The following is a 21,086-nucleotide window of genomic DNA, read 5'->3' as shown; positions in this document are numbered from 1 at the left end:
AATTTTTGTGCATTGTGTGTAATCAATCTCTTGACATCAGTTTCTTCCATGTTTGTTCTGTTTTTGATAATTTGATGAAAAAAGAGCTGTACAAAGCCTATTGAGTTAAAATATCAGAATATTTTTTGCACTCTTTGTTTTATAATCTTTATCCTAGTAAAAATTACTTTTAAAAAAGAAACTTTTAATAATCCACTTCAAATTTATTGCTGTAGTTTTTTTCCGTATACTGTCGGCTCCGCTTAATCGGGTAATGGATAAACCAATACCCGCTTATGCGAATAAAACCTCCCAGAACCGAATATTTCCCCGCAGACACAATGTTAAAGATCCCCACTTAATTGAATAATTTCCCTGGATATCGATCCCGGATAAACAAACAAAATTGATCAGTTTTCGCAAATATTCTTGCGGAGAAAATTTTTGAATAAATTAGAAATAAATTAAGTAAGAACTATAATTGACATAAAAATATAAAGTAATATTTTTGCCAACAGCAGGCGAGAAAAAACATCATTCATATTCCATAAAAGAAAATCCCACTATTCTATCAAGTTTCTTTAGTCTTTGCCATTACTAAAAAAATAGATAGCGCAGTCGATATTTAAATTAAATAATACAAAGAAATCTACGCATTTTAGACAATAATAAATTGATAAATATTGAATGTAAATAATCCCCAGAGGGGAAAAGGAAGTCAGAAAAAGTGTTCCTAAAAGACCTTGAGCAAGCAACTCACTTTTATGGATTTTTTTTTTTTTTTTTTTTTTTTTTTTTTTTTTTTAAAGTAACGTGCCAAAAAAAGGTGCCACAACAAAGATATCATAACTCAAGTTGTTAGTTAAATTTTTATTATTTTTATACGTTCTTGTAATATACGTATAGACTAATTATTCAACTATTTGTTGTTTACTTAGCTTATTTTAAAAACTTTTTAACAAGAACATTAAATATTTTCTTTAGCTATTGGTTTAAAAGTATTACGTTTTAAGACCAATGTTATCAATTTAGAAAGGCAAGGAATATTTCTCCGCTTAACCAAATACCCAGCATAATCAAATGATATTTCTTAGAACCAATGATATTTGATGAAGCGGGGCCGACAAAACTTGGAAATTTCTTCACAATTTGTAAAGCGTGGTTTTCAGATATTCTTAACTAGCCTAGCTTTTTTTTTGCTCATTGACTATTTAATGTTTACATATTTCCCCTTTGTGCACCTTTCCTTGTCATATTTTTTAGATCCTCCTTTTTTTTTTTTTTTTTTTTTTGCCTTTTGGTTAATCATGATCCTGTTTATCAGTGTGTTATGCACTTTTTACAAAAGAAATTGCATACGTTTATTTTGTATCTAGACGAAAAAAGTAATGTCATTTTTTACTTTTCTGAAAAATCTTTGAAAAGGCCGAGAGAAGTATAACTTACTGGGGGGCCTCAAATATAATATCCAGCTTAGTAATGCTCTGATGAAAGAGGTTTGTTCGTAGAATGCTGCCAAACTAAAGATCCAAAAATGGCTGCAACACAAAAAAAGTAGCTAAATCAAAATTTTACCTGTTACATTGCACATAGAAGTAGCTCAATTCATCAGGTTCTGCTGAAAGGGGGCAAATTTCTACAGTAAGACTGTGATAGACCACTTTAAAGACATGTATGCTTGAAACCTATTGTTTGTAAGTATAGTATTGAAATGTCTTGTTTGTAACAGCAGGTTGAGAGAACAAATATTAATCCCTGTAATATTGTCTCATGCAATGCTGCCCAGCCAACTGAGCAGACTGAATTTTTGGTAAATACCTTAGGAATATGTTAACTTTTTTCTGGAAGGTGGAGGATTCTGATAGATATAATTTTGAATTGTGTAATTGTACTCATAACTTAATAACCATCCATTTTTATCTCAGGCAACTACCGACCTATATGGAAAATGCACAAAGACACACTCTGGAACATCTGCTGCTGCCCCAGAAGCAGCTGGAGTCTTTGCACTAGCACTAGATGCTAAGTAAGTTTTTTTTTCCCCCTCCCCAAATGAATGAAATGCTTTTAACTATTTATTGTTACAAAGCTTTGAAAAAGGTTTCAACTATTTGCTATGCTTTGAAAAAGTTTCAAAGCATAGTCCTTTCAGTAATAAAGTAAATTAGTCATATTGTTACAAAGTTTCCTTTATCGTGGATGAAAAAAGGGTGCAGGTATTAGACCCATTTATAGCTACTCTAAGTGCTCTTAGACTTCTTTAGTTTTTTTTTCTCTCTCTCTTGTCTACATAGACAAGTAATCTACATAGTTAAGATTTATGTACTTTATGGATTCATTCAATGATACATGATTTATCTCAATAAATCTTAAGTGAACTGGGTAGTAAAATGAAGTTTTGGCTGAAATATGCTTTTTGGGCTATATTAAAGTGTAAAAGAGAGTGAAAAACAAGTAAAGAACGAAAGACAACAAACTATTTGGATTTTTTTTTCCCATAGTTTTTAACACTCTGACGGTCCTGGGTCATGATGCGTGAAATTTTTCCCATGATTTTTTTTTTTTTTTTTTTTTTTGAGTAACTTGCCATGTAAATCAAGTGCCCTACCCTCCATCAATGCCTAGCTACCGCCCCAGACCTTGAACCGTTTGACAACGAACATTTACCATCAGAAAAATAAGTAAAATGCTTTTGAAACGTGCTCAGTAGAGCGTGATAAAACATTCAAAACCATCAGAGAGTTAAAAAAATAAGTTTGCAAATTTATTAATTGGTAATTAATTTCTAAAGCTTTGCTGGCTACTTTGCACTTTGCATTAATTGGATTTTTCATTTCCCAACAATAATATATAAAATTTATGAAAACGTTTGGAAGGAAATGATTCAGTTTTTTCAAAAAAATCCATTTTAAACAAAACACTTGGTTAAAAAAAAAAAATTTGGTTTCAACCAACGTGGTTTCAACTAAGCAACCCTGGGAATTACCCTTGTTGGTTCGAAATTTTATTAATTATTATTTTTAAAAAACAAATTTTTTCATCAATATCTTTGCCTTCATCTATGAGTGCCAATTGGTCTCTTTTTCTGCCTTGCTAAGCACAAAAATCCGTATCTACATTTTTTAACAAAATAAGAGTTATTGTCACCAGGTAGCAGGGTTGTTTGGTTTAAACCACGTTGGTGTAAACTTTTTTTTTAAACCATGTGGTTTTTTTTTCAAAAAAAGTTTTTTTTTTTTTATTTCATTGTTTTCCCCCAAATGTTTTCATAAATTTTACATATTATTGCAAAGAGTATAAAATCTAATTAATGTAAAGTAACTAGCAAAGCTTTGTAGATAAATTACAGATTTAATAAACTTAGAAACTTATATTTTTAAGGTAATGCAAGTTTGCTAAATAGTTTTTTTTTTTTTTAAATCTATGCAGCTTTGCTATTAGGTACATAAATGTACAAGGCGGATCAACTTAGTTTTTCTAAAATTATGTGGAAACTAATCCAAGTAGCTCTTTTATAATTTTTTAATTATCATTATTTTTCAGTCTTTTGCACTTCAAAATAGTCCAAAAAGCATATTTCAACCAAAACGTCATATACTACCTAATTTGCTTGGTTGCGTAAGATTTATTAAGGAATAATATGTACCATTGAAGCAACGCATAGTGTAAATATATCTTAACACTAGAATATTTAAATAACAGGAGAAAAAAAAATAACTAAAGAAGTCCAAGAACACTTAAGTAGGCATAAAATTGTGCTTATACCTGCGCACTTATTCATCCCTGATAGATGATGCAGTCAGAGCAAGAGAAAAAAATGTATAAAATTATTAAAACAGAAAATATCCATGTAACTCTGTGCTGGTATTAAAAATAATAATAATAATAATAATGCCAAACTTTCACCTTTCAAAGACATTTTTTGATCCCAATGTAATAAAACAAGTCTCATGTATGAATGGTGGAAGAATCAATAAACATTAATTTTTATGACTATTATTAAAATATGTTAAAATAGTATTTTCAAAGTTTGTTCTAAGGCTTTTAATTGAAATGATTTTTTTTTTCTTTGATAAAAAAAAATTGTATTCCTAAATGCATTAAACCAGGAGAAATAATGTCTACAATGGAAAACATAATTATTTTCTTAAAACCTACTTGTCCTGTTTCTATAATAGTTGTCACTGATACATTAGGTTTATAAATTACATGATTTGTAACTTTTTTTTTTAAACCTTCAAACAAAATATTCGTTGATCTTTTGATTTTTAAAGTTGTATAGTATACATCAGACTTATATGAATCATTTATTTTGTAGATACTGCAAAATACTTTCCATGTTAAAGAATGTGTGATGTTTTTTTTTTTTTAGTAGATAGCTATAATTATGAGGAAATTAATTTGCAAGAATTTATTCTTGGTTGTTTGTAATTATCAATGTCTGAACTATCTCAGTAAATTATTTCTTTGATTACTGATACCAAGACCCATTTACGTATTGTATTTTTTTAATAAGAGTTAAAAGATTTTCAAACAATATTCTCGCATAGAAATCTCTAAGTATGAGGAATTGAAATTATAAAATTTTACTCTTAATTATTGAATTAATTATGAAGAAATTAGGTACAAGTATGAATATTAAATATTTCTAAATAATTAATTCATAAAATCTTCATGATTTTTCTAAAATAAAAATATTTTTCTTACAAAAAGTAATAAAAACCAAATAAACCCTGTTTAAACCAAAAAAACCTGGTTTAAACCAAAAAAAGTTTAAAAAAAAAAAAAAAGATTTTAAAACCAACCCTGCCAGGTGGTTCCTTGTGACAATTTACCTAAAAGCAATATTTAATAGTCATTTGTGATTGGGATTTTTTTTTTTTTTTTTTTTTTTTTTTGAAAAATCTGAAAAAAAGGCATTGTGGCATTGGAATCAAGTACATGGAGGTTTAGAATTTTAACAGCATTACCTCATTTTGAGCTTGACTTTAGTTCCTAGCACAGCAGTATTGTTTGTGTGAAAATATTATTTAAAGAATTGATATTATTTAATGAGCCTTATAGAAATGCATCCATTGTGGATATTATATCAAATTAAGCAGGTCTGTAGAAAGCCCCACAGCAAATGTTTACTAATTTTTCTATCTTGACAGCCCTACTTTGACCTGGAGAGATGTGCAACACTTGACAGTGCTGACCTCAAAAAGAAATTCTCTATATGACAGCAAAGGGCGCTTTCATTGGAACATGAATGGTGTTGGTTTAGAATTCAATCATCTGTTTGGATTTGGAGTTTTAGATGCTGGAGCAATGGTAGCCTTAGCAAGGATATGGAAAACAGTGCCTGCGAGATATCACTGCGAAGCTGGCGTTGTAAAAACACCTCAGTAAGCATACTCATGCTTATTTTTTATTTCTCTTAATCTGTTCAATTTCTTTCATGTTTTGAGGTCATCAGTTTAAATTTTAGTAAAATACTAAAAGTTTAATTCTGTTTCATCTAAGATTTTTTAATTGTTAGATGGGAAAAATAAAGTAAATGCCTTTAACTTTATTTTTCTCATCTGTATTACTAAAATATGTGCACATTAGGTTTGACCTAAAGAATTTTTTAGCTTGTAGTAGAAATCAGTGTACTTCTTACTTTTTGATATAGAATCAGAAAATTAGTTCCAAAAAAAAAAAAAAAAAACTGCACCTATGTGATTTTTAAATTCTTAAACTTTTGTTACTTTCAGCAGTTATAATATACTGTAGTTGGGGCAAACCTAACCTGGCAGTGTCGTAATGTTGTGATCAAGATTTGCGTAGCCTTCACAACACTGCCATATTAGGTTAGTTGGAATCGAGTCCATCAATTACAACTTCAAAAGATGAAAAAAAAAGCAAATGATTTTTAAGTCACTAGGGTAGTACCCTAGTGTACATCTGTCTGTGGCTCTATACCTCTGCTCTGAAATTAGTCCACCTGGGGTCAGTCCAGATTTAGAATATCCAGGGGGGGGGAGCATTTCACCTATTCTCAAGATTATCACCATTCCTCAAGATCTTTAAGTACTACTGAAATTAATTTAAAATCTGTGCCCACATGTTATACCAGCTTTAATAAATCGACCAAAAAAAAAAACATTGCTGAATTCCAAAACGAAGTTGAGAAACAGCTATTCTTTTTGTGTATCAGATACAAAAGTCTGTATCTATCTAAAGGATAAAAATGTTCAATATTCTTTATTTTTATGTATTCTTTTTTTCCCCTTGTACCAATGTGCAAGAAATGTTGATAAATAATATTGCTGGTTGCTGAACATTGTAAGAAATGATGTTCATTTCATAAAATAACAAAACTTTAAAAAACACACATACATGTTTACTTAATTCACCTAAAAAATGCCACAAAATAAAAAATTACCACAGAGCAGATTTGTCTGGTTTATTAAGTGCCATTTAAGCTTAGAACGCGTAGCTAAAAATCCAAATTATCTGTCTATGAAATGTATTCCAATTTGTCACAGGTCTTGTATTCTAATTGTACTCATTTTTAAGCAAATAACATGTTATTTTGTAAAAACAAATTAAGGCATCTTCTTGCAAACTTTCAAAGTAGCTAAAAAGTTATACAACCTTTACCTAGTTGTGGGGTTGTGGCCTCCTTGCAATGCAGTTTTTGATTTGAGAGTTTCTGACTTGATTAAATTGATGTGGGAAAATAGTTCCTGGAAATTCTGAAATATAATGCATGAAATTTTTTATTTATACCTCAACTTTAGTCCCAGACTCCCAAATATATGTGGTTAACTATGAGAACTGAAGGAAATTATGTTGAGAGTATCTGGTATGTGAATGAGCTTTCCTAGAATCCAACCAATATTGTAGCAGGACCATTTCACAGTATTTCGGACAAATGTAGAATACGCAACCTGACACTTTTTTTGCGTAACTGTTTGATTTACAAATTATTTTAATTTGAGTTTGTGTTGGTAGACAAACCCCAAATAAAATTATGTATTAAGCAATCGGTATTTTAAAAAGTAATAGCAAAAAAGGTCATGTTACGAACTCCACATAATTGTCAAAAATGCCGTGAAATGACGCAGCATCATTTAAAAAAAAAATTGGAAAATGAGGGTTTTCTAATTGTATTTATATGACACGCTGTGAATAGACAGGGCAAACTCAACATTGTGCTTTCTTTTTTTTCACCATTAAAATCTAGACCCGGCATATAATGAGCAGATAAGTTTTCCATGTGAATTTTACGCTTTGTTCCCTTTAAAAGACCTAAAGTAACACTTTTTGTCGAGTTCGCTTCAGTTGAAAATGCTTCAAATGAGTCTTTGTCCCTAAACCACCTTTTTTGAGTTTGCCCTTTGTGTCCTCAATGCCTCGTTTGTGTGTGTTTTGCAAACTGCTTTTATGTACGGCATACAATCAACAGTAATAATTTTCTTCATTTATTTTTGTCAGCCTTGTTATTTATCTAATATGATAAACATAATTTCACTCATTTACTGGCTGCCATAGTATGATAAATATATAAAGTATCTGTGCACAAAACTCAAAACTATCTGCAGGTATGAAAAGCAATGCACAGTGGGCAGACAAAATTTTTTGGTGAGACAATGCATTTGCTTTCAATTATGTATCCATGAACATACTTGCCAACTATACTGTTTTTAACGGGAGATTCTCGTTTTTTGCTTCCATCTTCCTATTTCACGTTTTTTACGATTTTCTTCCGTTTTTGCAGTTTTTTTAGTCGATCTTCAAAAAGTTTCACTTTCTTTTCAATAGATGGCGCCCTTTTCTAGTCTACCAATGTCAGGAATAAAAAAAAATTCCAATTAATAACTCATTTAGTAAAGATTAATTTTTTGGAAATTTTCCACATTGCATGTTCAATGAAGCACGTGCTTTGCCGAAAATTGCAGCATATTTCAATCCTTTTGCATCTTGAAAATATTTCAGGTATTTTGAAAGTTTAAAGTTATTTTAACATGTGCTACCCTATACCTACTTGTTTTATATTTTATTTTCATGAAATATTGATTTTTTTCTTTTAGATTGTAGTAGTTAAATTTTTGTAGCTACTTTTTTGATAGAGACTGGGGAATGTACGAAACTTTAAGAAAATTCCCTCCTTATTATTTGGTTTTTCCTTTGCACTATACTTTTCTTGCTGCTACAAATTAGCTTACATCGGTGAAAAATCCCCATTTCACTTTAAATTTAGTATTCATGTTATTTAAAAGCATAAATTAATAATTCTGTTGTGAAGATATGCCGCTGGTGAATCACCTATGTACTTCTAGTTGAATCTCCTGTTTCTTTTCCTTCGGAGGTTGGCAAGTATTATTAAAGAAAAAGGTGAATTTTTTTCTCTAGTTTATCTCTTATTTTCAAGATAATGATATTAATTAATAATTATCAGGCCATCCACATAGCTACAGCAAATGTATCTGCCCAACAGCAAATGTATTGGCATGCGCTTTTATATTATCTGCCTAAACCGACTTCATATCTCATTTTAACCCGTTCGCACCCAGCGTCACGCGGACGCTACACAACGATTCCACTCTTATCAGCCCAGCGTCACTTCCCTGCTACGCGCTCTGATCGACGCTGACGTCCCAGCGTCACGTATATGCTTTCTCGAAATGGAACGATTCAATTGAATATTTAAACGATAATATATGGCGCTAAATGGCTATAACATTGATCATATTTGACCTTCATGTACACGCTTTAGTTTCTTATTTGAGCCTCTCAATGGGATAGATTTTTTTTATGTAAACAACTGAATCACTGCTCTGCGCATATGATTTACGAGGTCTCAATTGCTCTTGTTTATATCTTTGCTTAGACTTTTGGGATTCCCCGTTCAATGAGAGTACAGGAATGATTTCAAATGCACTGAAGTTTATGATTATTTTTGAATCCTTTCTAATATTGTTCTTCTTTATTTATTCTTTTTCACTTGGAGATTGGAAAACTGCAATAAAAATGGTTAGCGAAGTGAGAGAAAGGGAGTGTTTTCGAGTGAATTATGAAGCAGTTTTGAGACTTGTCGCAAGAACTAGTTTAAATTCGTTGACCTAAGTTGTTTTAATTAAAATTACATAAGGAACTTTTTTTTTGCTACATTTATTTTTCTTTCATTGCACACTCACAACGTCTAACTCTAACTTTGTTTTTGTGCACATATCATTTAACTTTGTGCACATAGTTAAAGTTTTAGTATTCTACTTATTTCACTCCCTTCTAATAATGTAATCGTCTTTATATTAATAATTAGTAATCAGTAGTACATTGTTTATATAAATTTAAAATTTCAAGTCATTATTTTAAGATGCTGATTTTATATGAATATTTTTGTTCAGTTAGGCTTAACTGCTGTAAATGCTTGGGCCGATGGCGGCGTTCCATTTCGGAACGTTCGGTCCCGTAGCTGCGCTTCGTTTTCCGTGCGCTGGTCCTCAAGGGGTTAATGGATTTTCTCCTTTTTCTAGCCGTATCCTGAGCAATGCCAGTACCCAAATATATATTGATACAGATGGTTGCAGTGGAAAAGAAACAGAAGTCAATTATTTGGAACATGTGCAAGCAATAATAACATTGAATGCTACTCGTAGAGGAGATGTCACTCTTTTTCTAATATCGCCAATGGGCACTAGGTAAGTGTTTCGTAAAACTCTAAGGGAGAGGAAAACCTTAATAAAAGAAAGATATTTTGTAATGACCAAAATGTTGTTGATGAAAGTGAAAAAGCAACTCCCTTTGTATTTAGTTCAGTTTTCTATGATTAGTCTATGACACCGATTCTTAAATTTATGTGGTCTGTGGACCCCTTTTTGAGCAGAAATGTTCTGCAAACCTCTTGGCTAGTTGCAATCATTTTTCATCATACTCAAAACTTAATTTTTGGCTCAAAAAGCTGTGGTCTGTGGACCACGATTGGAGAACATATAGTCTATGCCGGCAGTTTTTGAACTTAATCAAGTCATGGAACTTTAGGACTGAGTTTTTCTTCAGGGAACTCCATGTCTCTTTTGAATAAGCATAGGTAAACCTGTAGAAAAGTATAGGTAAAATGTTCCTCACACACTTAGGGAAAAAAATTGCAACTAAAACTGATGAATGATGTAAGATTTTTTTCTCACCTTCACTCATGAGCCCAAAGATTTAACCACACACTACATAGTTGTGTCATCTTATGTACAACAAAAAAACTGATACTTAATAGAAGGAGAGAAAGAATAGCTCATTGTTCAACACGTTTGATCTTATTTTGTAAATGTCTTGATTTTTTTCTGTACTATACCTAGGGGTGTGTTGGAAATTTCTTACATCTGACTCCCAAAATATTTAACGTTTTGCTTTGAAAATATTTTTACAGAAAGGGGAAATGTAATCTTTCACTTCAAAAATAGTTTATTCAAAATGCTTGGAATTTTGTTTAAAAAAATTAATGAAATGTATCCCACAAAGAATCTAGCAATTTCTTATCAGCAAATTTACAAAAATTAAAAGAAAATCTGTTGTATATACTCTGCGCTACTTCTTTGTGTAATGCATGCATATTAAATGATCTGTATTTTGATAACACAAAAGAATAAATGCATGTACTCATGTAGGGGAAAAAGAGGGCGCATGTGAACAATGAATGTTTTGTTGAAATAACTTTAAGCAAAAAACCTTCAAACGTTCTGGAGTGATGGCAGTTAAAGCCCTGAATTGTAGAATAAGTAGTGGTATGTCCGCCATCTTGGAACTAAATGAAGCTTTCTTCCTATGGTTGCCATAGTGAAGTAGCTTGCTTTGTTTCTTGATTGGGGTTTCTTATTAACTCCATATTGATCCACAATCATGAAGCAAAACACGCTATTTCATTATAGCACAGAGATTCTCAAACTTTTTTGACTTTGAGCGCCCTTTGAAGAATTAGAATTTTCTCACGGCACTCTAGCTCATCTCTATTATTTGAGGTAAGTGCCAAATAAGGCTACCCTAGGATTCAAGACCTAATATTTCATTCATTTATGATTGATTCGCTCCAACTTTTGCATATTCAACAGATAAGTCCTAAAAACTAAGATGAAATATAAAACCATGTGAAAGTTTGAGTTTCAATTATGTTTTTCAGCAGTTTTAGTAACGAAAAGCGATTTGGCATTATTGGGAACATGGGCCCTAGTAAGGAAAATTCTAGGCAAAGTTTGCTTCACGCAGAGACAAAAACATCAAAAAGTACTATCAACGAAAGTACTATCAAGATACTAAACAATCTACTGAAACAAACTGAATAGTCTTTGATTTTTTTTAATCACATTTCATAGCCTTAAAAAGATAATCAAACATTCCATAATTGCTTCCATGGATAGCAGAATGATTAATGGTCATGTTTAGGGAAACTGATAATTCGTTATTTTCTGTTTTTTATCACTCATGTGCAAATACGTGCATATATATGCAGCAGGGGCCAGATTTGGAACTGTGGAGGCCCTGGAGCAACAAAGACGTGGAGGCCTCTAATCAGGGTTTGAAAAGATCATATTTTCAAAAATATCCGATACTTTGATATATATGTATGTATCCGATATTTTCTATCAGCACTTTAATAGTAAATACATCCTGAAGTTACTGCTATTTATTTTTTTATATTATTATTATTTATAGGGGAGAAAAAACATAAAATTTGCTGACCCGTTAAAGTTAGGATATTTTGTTAAAAAAAAATTTGTGGGGGCCCCTTTGTTGTAGGGTAGTAACCCCTCCTGCCCTCCCCTAAATCCGGCCCTGATGCAGCATATTCAGCACATGATTATATCCTTCACCTAATACTGCAGCATCATGTTATAAAGACACCGAAGGGCAACGGATGCCTTATTGGATAATAATCTACTTTTCTAGATTATCTAATCACAGCGACAATCTTTGCGAATTCATCAACTACATAAATTAAGCTACATGAACAATAATCAACTTTTTTTCTACTAGTAACCCACAGTGAACCATGTAAGCAAAACTTACATCTTACTTACTGGTAATTTTTGCATCACTCTTCTGTAAAAACTTTTGACTTGTTATTAAAAACTCCTCCTTCATTAGGCTTTATCACCAGTTAGGCTTTCTGATGACAAGGAAGTAAGTCATGATCAAGCGAATTTTCGCTATGCTGCATCAAAAAGTTGGGAGATGTCCTTATTGGTCTAGATTTGGCAAAACAACCCAACATAATTCACGGCATCCTTCGCCTCTTACCACGGCACCCTGATTGAGAACCCCTGTTATAGCAGATATAGGAAAAAAGCGGCATTTAGCCACAAAATGGTGGATTTGTCGCTACTTGCTCTAAAAATCAGGGCTTTAATATCAGTATCAGTCCTACCACTGTGGTTATAACTTCTTTGTTTCGGCAGGTGCTGTATACGATTTCATCTCTGTCTTCACGTGAAAACACATTTTGAACTAACTAATAAGCTAAACTTAACTATTGCAAACCATTGTATGAACATTCAAGTAAATTATTGAAATTCTTCACATTTTTTGCTTATTTTATGAACATTTCTTGATTTTCGCAAGTTAGTCCAAAGACACTTGCGGGCAGATTTAGGCAGGTGTAAACAGTTCCCAAATCCTTCCCTTATTATTGAAATTTGTGTAGGATATTAAGGGTTTTTTTATGTGCAATCTTCTATAATAATTTTTTGAATCAATTTGATTATTTATTTATTTTTATTTATTTATTTATTTATTTATTTATTTTTTGTTAGTAAATAGTTAACAATTTTGTGTTTTAAACAAGAGTTACCAGAAATAATGAGGCACAAAGTACTTCAATTTGATTAAAATCTTAGATTTAAAATCATTCTTAAATATATTATCATACTCTGCATGAAGCTTAATAGCAATTTATCACACGAATATTTTTTATATGAGAAAAATATTCTTTGTACTGTGTAGTCTTATAAATTTGTCTTTTCTATCCAGTGATCAAAACATGATATGAAACTTTAAAATCTGACTATGAGTGTCATTATATATCTAGGAAAAAATATTTTCTTACTGGCACATTAGTGTGCAATTTCAATCGACACTGTATACGTTTATATGTTACAAACCCTTTAGTGTAATTGTTATATAGTATGTATGTTTTATGTTACTGAGTTTTCTTTTAAATATGATGACTCTCCTATTTTAAAAATCTTGTTCATATGTGCCCTAATATTGTTCACGTCTGCCATCCTACAGGGGCAGGTGTGAACAATTGAAGACAATTTTTTAAATGCCATGAAGTAGTATTTTTTCTCCTAAAAAATTCATTTACACAAAGAAAAGAATGTTCAATTATGCAGGAATTTTATCTCTAAGAAATTGTAGAAGTAAAATTCTTAAATGCTAATTTTTAGGCTTTTTACAACACTTATAAAAAAAATAGAGAGAGAACAAATATTTTCAATTCTGAGATTTTATAGGGTTTTTTTTTTCCTTTGCCATCTAAGTTCTCAAATTTCAATAACAACAAGCAACAATAAAATTTAAAAAATTTAAAAACCCAACTGAGTCGCAACTGTAGAATCAAGAGGGAAAACTGAAAGTCCTTTTAAAAGCCTTAGTATATTATTAAAAATCAATTCTATGTGACATGGAAGTTCCAAACACATTCCATCAGACATGAGGGAAAAAATCTCTTGATTTTGGTACTAAATTTTAAAATTTTGTAAATATGTTTTCACTGCAAAAATTGTGAAAAACTTTTTAGAGGTTTTTAATTAATATCTTCATAAATTAATGTCATCCAAAAATGCAACCTAGCTAAGAACACTCTCTATTAACTCTCCTTCCAAATAATTTTTTTTTTTCAACATCGGTCCACTTGTTTAGGCGTTAGAGTGCCACAGACAGATACACACACAGACACGTCAAACTTATAACCCCCTTCCTTTGTGTGTCGAGGGGGGGGGGGTTAAAAATGAAATGGAACATGCAAAAGGAAAAAATACAGAGTTAGCAAAAAAGCATTTTAAATTTATACACCCAAAGGTTGTTGCAAATTGATACAGAAAATACTTTTTCAAATATTGACATTGTGTACTTTGCTTCTTTATTAATCTTGCCTAAGTATTCAAACTGACATGAATTCACCATCTTTCCATATTACCCTGCGTCAGCTGGCTTGTCGCAAAATTCGGGGCTCACCAAGTTTTTGGTAACCCCTAGCCTGGTCCTTTCCGCCTTGCTTGAAAAACAAAGTTGGGAGAAATATATTTAATTTAACATTGTAAATACAAGTCTTGCTTAAAAACAAAATGTGAGTCCTTCATATTATTTAATACTATATATAAAACTTAATGATTTAGTTTTATTCATAATTCTGGCAAGAAAAATCTAATTACGAAATAATTTTATAAAAAGTTAAAACAAAGCAAACATTTCTGTCCTAAAATTAAAATATTTGCAGTTACATAAAGAATTTAATATAGCTACTCAATGCATAAAAAAATAAATTTACCTATCAAAAAAGAAACTTAAATTCATTAATAAAGCAAATAACAAATGAAACCGAATTAATATGAATAGTTTTCAATCAATCATTTTATTGGCACATAACTATAGCTATAGGGAATGACCTCATTAATAGCAAACACATATTAACTGCATCTTGATTCTTGTTTAAATACTTTGATTCTTCACTAAGCAAACAATTTTTCCAGTCTTAATAAAGTTATTTTAAGACTTATTCTTCTGATTTACTTATCTTCACTTTCCATATCAGTTAAACCCGACTCATTTTTACTACAAAAATCAGGATTTTTATAGCAGTAAGTTACTGTGCCTGAGCCAGGGCTAAGGCAGAACTACATGCACTATATCAGACTGCCCGGTTATCACAGCTAGAGACTACAGTATTGTTCTTATTAGAACTATCAATATTAATCTATAGATTCACTCTATCTACCAGTTTGTTGGCGCTCTCAGCTTTAATGAGAAGACCTCCGGCTTGGTTATTCACTATGCTAGACTGAAGAGTTCTAATAAGAACGAATCTGCAGTCTCTAGTTGTGCTAACCAAGCTGTCTTGTATATTGCATCAGAACTTTATTTCTAGTATAGAAAATACATGAGCCCTATAGTCCTCAGGTCTTACTTTTTGCATGTAAACGAGTTAAATTTTGTCTAAAATGTAAAAATGTTTGTAAAATTGAAAAGAAGTGAGCTCCCGTGCAAATTAAGCCCTGACAAACATTATTAGCATCAAAAGTGTCATTCATCTGAAGTTCCTTTAATTGGATATGTAATCTCTATTGCTACATCTTTCACGTGAAAGATCGAACTGAATGAAAGATTTCATAACTGTGATTCATGCGGAACTTTTCCCAGTAAGGTTTTACATGGTGTACTATTATAAAATACGAGGAAATCAAGGGATGCCCGATTTATTAAACTCACATTCTATTTTTACTTGCTATTTGGTTCTGTAATTTATGTTTTTCTATCATTGTTTGCTTTGTGATTGAGACTGAGCTATGAGTTAGGAAGCTTCCTTTTCCAAATTGCAAAGTGAATCCCAGATTATCCGGCATGCCGGAAAATTTGAATTTTCCGGCATGCTGTTCGACTTCATTTATTTCTGGCATGCCGTCTGAAACAAGGTTTTTTTGATTTGCCAAAATGGCAGCATATCACTGAGTGATTGCCAAATCATATTTCTTCAGTCTGCATTGAATTTAATGTCAATTTGCCACAAAAAAGCTGTAACAAACCTTTTGTAACATTAGATTGCAACCAGAAAGGGAGGTGCATAACTAGACTACATACAAAATTACAACCTACTATGGTATACTGATTTGAGTTATGTGGGATATGAAAATGTGAAAATTATTCCTAGCTTCTCCAGCAGATGCAGCAGGAAGAAACTAAAGCTGCTACATCTACTAAATAAGTTAAAAATAGTTTTTGGCTTTTTATTCTGTCAAAAAAGCTACATTGTTCCTTTCCTCCTGCTGTCCCAATCCTCCCAACTCTCTCCTACTTTCTTTATTTGGTACAAAGAAGTTTTAACAAAATTTTTAACTATTTTGATGTGTGCTGTGCCAGTACCTGAAGTATTTTTACTTCCTTTTACAAAAAAGGAAGTATTGTATTCGCGAAAAAATTTTCACTCAAAAATCGCCCTTAATTTCCATTTTGCTCACCCCCAAATGAATGTTGAGTTTTTTTTTCGATTCGACCACATGCGGAAAAGTGCCCAAGAATGTATAGACACGCGAAATATCCATTTTGACCATCACCGAGGTAATTACAACGACTTTTCTCGTGACGTCTGTATGTATGTGCGTATGTGTGTATGTGCGTATGTATCTCGCATAACTCAAAAATGGTATGTCCTAGAAAGTTGAAATTTGGTACATAGACTCGTAGTGGGGTCTAGTTGTGCACCTCCCCTTTTGGTTGCTTTCGGATGTTCCTAAGGGGGTCTTTTGCACCTTTTTGGGGGGAAATCATTGTTAATTTCGATGTCAACTCAAGTGGCGTTATAATTTGTCGGACACTTGGCGATATATCGCCAGTCTTTTGGTCGCCAAGTTTTGTCGCCAACTTGGCGACAAATTTGGCGGAGTTTTTTTTTTTTTTTTTGGTTTCAATTTGGCCATTGTTGGTGATATTTAGAGAATAAATATTGAATCACATTAAAATAGCGAATAATGGGGAAATGACATTAAATTGGAGTAAAAGGAAGTCATGTGATGCACACATCAGCTCGTTATTCTTAATTCTGAAAAAATCTGAGGGATGTACACTGACATACCTTTGTTTTCATTATTAGAAGAAGTCTAACATTTCTGCACAATTCTTTTCAGGTCGATGATTTTGAGCAAGCGTCCAAATGATGATGACCAGTACGATGGCTTCACGCGATGGCCGTTCATGACCACCCACACCTGGGGTGAAGGCCCTCGCGGCCGCTGGACCCTAGAGGTCAAATTTGACAGCCAGACCCCGCAAACTGGGTACATCAAAGAGTGGACTTTAATGATTCATGGAACACGTGAAGCCCCGTATAGAGATTTACCAGTGGAAGATGACAACTCTAAACTTGCAATTGTGAAAAAGGCTCATGAAGTCGGCTATAAGATCTAATCTATAATAATAAATGTTGCCAGGGATTCTTTCAGTTAGATTCCTTACGTACCATAAGTTTCTAACATTACAACTATAATTTTATATACAGCAATAGAAATATACTGAACTTACTAAATATTTTTCTCAATTTCAAAATTAGGGAATAGTTGTGTGAGGCAAAACAAGTCTGCATATTTTGATTTGTTTACTTAAAAGTCGATTTCTAGAATCATGAGGGCTTGATATTTAAGTACTGTTTTTTTTTATCATTTTCAACTTTCATTATTTCAATGCAAAGTTTGTATCCTGGCAACATTTATCTATATTTGCTGTTGACAGAACGTCCTTGAGAACATGCTACTTGTGTCCTTAGTTGCCCTCACACATTTTGCTTCCTAAATTTGATTCTCTTCCTAAATATTTTTACTAGAAAAATCCCAGGGCAAGTCCATAGCTTATTCAAAATTTTCACGAGTCAAATTTCAATTGTGTTTGAAAAAATTCAAATATTTTTATTGACATGAGCTGCTTTTTAAAAAGAAAATATCTTATTTATAGATTTTTGTTTAGGAAACATTTTATAGAACCTATTTTGCGATCAAATTATGTATTATGTCTTTTACAACATGCAAGAAACATAAGTTGCATAAATTTTTAAATTTATTCTTAAATTATTAAAAATAAAAACTTGGAGGGTTTTTTTTTTTTTTTTTCAGTTTAAAACAACGAAATATGCTAAATTTTTTACTGTTTCATATGTATTTGGTTAAATATAAACGTTCTTTGTACATATGTATTTTTAAATGCCAAATTTTACCTTATAAACAATTATATATATTATTACAGTGAAAAGGTTATATTTATATGATGGTTTAAAAAATCTTCCGTGGGAAAATTGTCGCAACTTTGTTTATTTTCAATATTTATTTATTTTAATTGTCTTAAATGCTACTAGCAATTTAAAGTGAAACAAGGTATATAAATTAAACATTTATCGTATTTTTGGTTTAATAAGATATTCTATGTTAAATGGTTATGTAGAGATAATATATTGTCAGTTTTAAAAATACATCATGAGTTTTTTATTTTCTCTATTCCAATCATCTACAGGGTTTGTACATAAAAAAAATCTTAGTTTAAGATATTTTAACCTGTTTTTATTCAATTTTTAAAGAACACTTTCAGTTGGAGTATTTATATAATACTGATTAGTTGTATTGTAAATTAAATTGTAAATAATAAGTAAATTATTTTCAAAATATTATAAAAAAATATATCGTTTTTTTATTTATCTATTGACTAAGTAATTTTTTTTATTTGATTTTATACAGGCCTATTGCATCTTCGTTTTTCAAAGAAATTTAAAAGTTAGAATTGAGGGAGATGAAGTGAAATCTGTTGAGTAACTTAAGTTACAAGGTTGTGCAGTTTTTGAGATGCAGTAGAACATGTGATTCCCATTTGCATGAACAGGCATTTTTACTTGTAATTTTGTAAAAAGGAAAAATAAAAGTTTTTCCCCCTTGCACATGCACTGTAAATGAAAGCATTGATGTTTGAAATTTGTTCTTGTAATGCGCAAATATATCTTAATTTATTTCATGCTTATATTTCAATAAAAAGTCATAAGAAATTTTATAGTTTTTGTTTTTTCTTTTTCTGTATACTTGCAATTATTCATTACCAAGTATAATTGCAGAGAATGATGCTAAACAATTTTAGGCTGCAATGGAGTTTTTTTAAGGCATTGCTTATCATTAAAAAAAAAAAAGAAGTCTTTTGAAAGAAAAAAAAATGGTGAAAAACTTGGTGTTCTACACAACAAATAAAATTATTAAGAACCTCAAAAGAAATATAAGTGTAAAAGAGATAATATTCATTACAAAAATTATCTAGAATCATTTTAAATTCAGTGAATTGCATTTCAGTTTCTTTTACTTGTTTTATTCAAATCATCACGTATTAAATCCTCTTTTGTTTATTTCCGCAGAAATATAAATTTGTACACAGAAGGGTGAGACTTTTCTACTGTTCAACAAATTTCTCCTTTTCTGAAATTTTCAAAATTTACTCCTTTTCTTTCCATTTTTGATTTTGAATTGTGGTAAAACTTTGTATATGCTTGAAAACAGTATGATACTAAAATCTAAGAGGTTTAGCCTCCCTGCTGAAAGTTCTGCCACTGGTTCCATGACATCCAGTAGGTTTAACTTTTAAAAAGATATTTTCTCTGAAATCTGGGAATTTTGGAGGGTGGGAGGAATTTTTCAAATTTGTGAAATTTTTAAGTGTTTGCCCTTTTGTTGATTGGTGGTTTTCACCTCTAAGAGCTAAGAATCGTCTATGTTTAACAGATTCCCTCTTATTTGATCCCCCCCCCCTTCATCCTTCCTTTCCTTTTTTTTTTTTTTTTTTCTTATTTTTTGACTTTTGGATATGCAAAACACCAAGTTTTTATATGCTAATAAAACTTAATAAACACTTGTGGCATCCAACAGAAAATTTCTGAGGTAAATTATAGGGAATTGAGTTAAAAAGGGGGTGGGGGGTCCTTGAAAAACATACTGTTTTGGTTCACTAGCTATTCTTACCCTTGCCTGTAAAGTTTTTCTTTTGAAACATTGACATAGTATTTGTATCAATTAAACTGTTAATGAAGGATTTTGTTGATTTTATGTTATTTGTACTTGAAAAATTGAATAATTTACCCAGTATTATGATAAAGACAAATAAGCAATCTGACATTTATGAATAAATGATATAAATAAAAACCTACCTTATATTCTTGCTTTGTTACATCCATTTGCTCACCTCATGTTGAAACTCATTTATGTAACAGAAAATACTTTTCACCTGGAATATCAAAACAAATAAATAAGTATGGCTTGGAAGGAAATCTCCTGTACTCAAAAATAAACAGATTATTTTTTGCTTGCAATGTTATTGCTTTCTTTAACTTGAAGTATAAATCTTTCTCCAAGTCTTGTAGATGCATCAGGACTAAAAAGTGCAATAAATTCAAAAGTGATATATGTGTGTGTAAATATACTAAGGCACAACTATTAATTGAACAGACATACTGGTAGTTAATTCTGAAAAGTTGAAAGCTAAGTATGTTTGAAGAAAACGTATGTTCCTAACACGTTTTCTACAAACTTTGTAACTCTAGCTAGAAAAATTTCAACAACAAAGCCAAGCAAGTGGGCAATTCCATTTCAAATAAGTATCATTTGTCGCCCGAGAAACCTTTCAAAGACTCCAAGTGTGTTAAATCCTTGTTTTGTTCCATGAGCTCATGAAGAACATGGACTCCACTTCTATGAAATACAATTACATTTTGAGGCTTTCCAGAAATAATAATTAAATAATATTTTTTGACTCAATATTGGATATGTTCAATGTAGGACATGATTACTTAAAATGTTCAGAAAACATAAGCTTCCTCTCAGAATTTTCAGAGGTCCAAAAATGATTGTTTCAAACTTACGATTTCTGCTTTTAAACGCATTTTGATTAGAGATTAAACATTAGAACTGGTTTAGTAAAATTTTTTGGAATGCGTTTGAAAAGTGCGGACGCATTTCGTAAAATGTGGTCGCAAGCTCATTTCCACTGTGGGGTTTTGCCCAACTGTGTTACAATGTGCTGTTATAACATTTGGTTAAATTTGTGGAGTGATGAATCTGATTCAACAACTAACCACCCTTATTGGCTGAAAATTGCAGTGCAAGCTTATGTAATGTACACAATTTCTGTGTTGAAAGAGGAGGGGAGGGGGGCAGTAACTTTTATCTTAAACTCTGCTGGACCACTTTTTAAAATAATACTTGCAGTTTTAGTAAATTTTGTTTCTATGTGGGTAGAAGTTTTTGAAAAACTTTCCAAGCAAAAAGGGGGAGGAGGTGCATGAGACTGAGCTTCTCCTAACATCAGATGATGTCATGGCCCTTTATCATGTCATGGTTGGCAGGAGGGAGGGAGGTTCA

The 21,086-nt window shown here is 31.4% G+C and overlaps 1 protein-coding gene and 1 long non-coding RNA gene across 2 annotated transcripts in view; one reads left to right on the top strand and one right to left on the bottom strand.

Annotated features, from left to right (window-relative positions):
- LOC129224015 (neuroendocrine convertase 2-like) overlaps positions 1-17,783 on the top strand; it is a 46,755-nt gene extending 28,972 nt beyond the window's left edge. The window contains exons 7-10 of the mRNA XM_054858411.1: positions 1,905-2,005; positions 5,133-5,366; positions 9,486-9,650; positions 16,839-17,783. Coding sequence (XP_054714386.1) covers positions 1,905-2,005; positions 5,133-5,366; positions 9,486-9,650; positions 16,839-17,118 — 780 coding nt within the window. The 3' untranslated portion in view covers positions 17,119-17,783. The remainder of the gene's footprint in view (positions 1-1,904; positions 2,006-5,132; positions 5,367-9,485; positions 9,651-16,838) is intronic.
- Positions 17,784-17,902: 119 nt separating this feature from the next.
- LOC129224018 (uncharacterized) overlaps positions 17,903-21,086 on the bottom strand; it is a 51,335-nt gene continuing 48,151 nt past the window's right edge. The window contains exon 3 of the long non-coding RNA XR_008580667.1: positions 17,903-19,953. This is a non-coding gene — a long non-coding RNA (uncharacterized LOC129224018). The remainder of the gene's footprint in view (positions 19,954-21,086) is intronic.

This window comes from Uloborus diversus, chromosome 6, assembly GCF_026930045.1.
Source record: "Uloborus diversus isolate 005 chromosome 6, Udiv.v.3.1, whole genome shotgun sequence".
NCBI classification, from domain to species: domain Eukaryota; kingdom Metazoa; phylum Arthropoda; class Arachnida; order Araneae; family Uloboridae; genus Uloborus; species Uloborus diversus.
The sequence above is the reverse complement of the archived record's forward strand: the minus strand, read 5'-3'. Positions and strand labels throughout refer to the sequence as shown.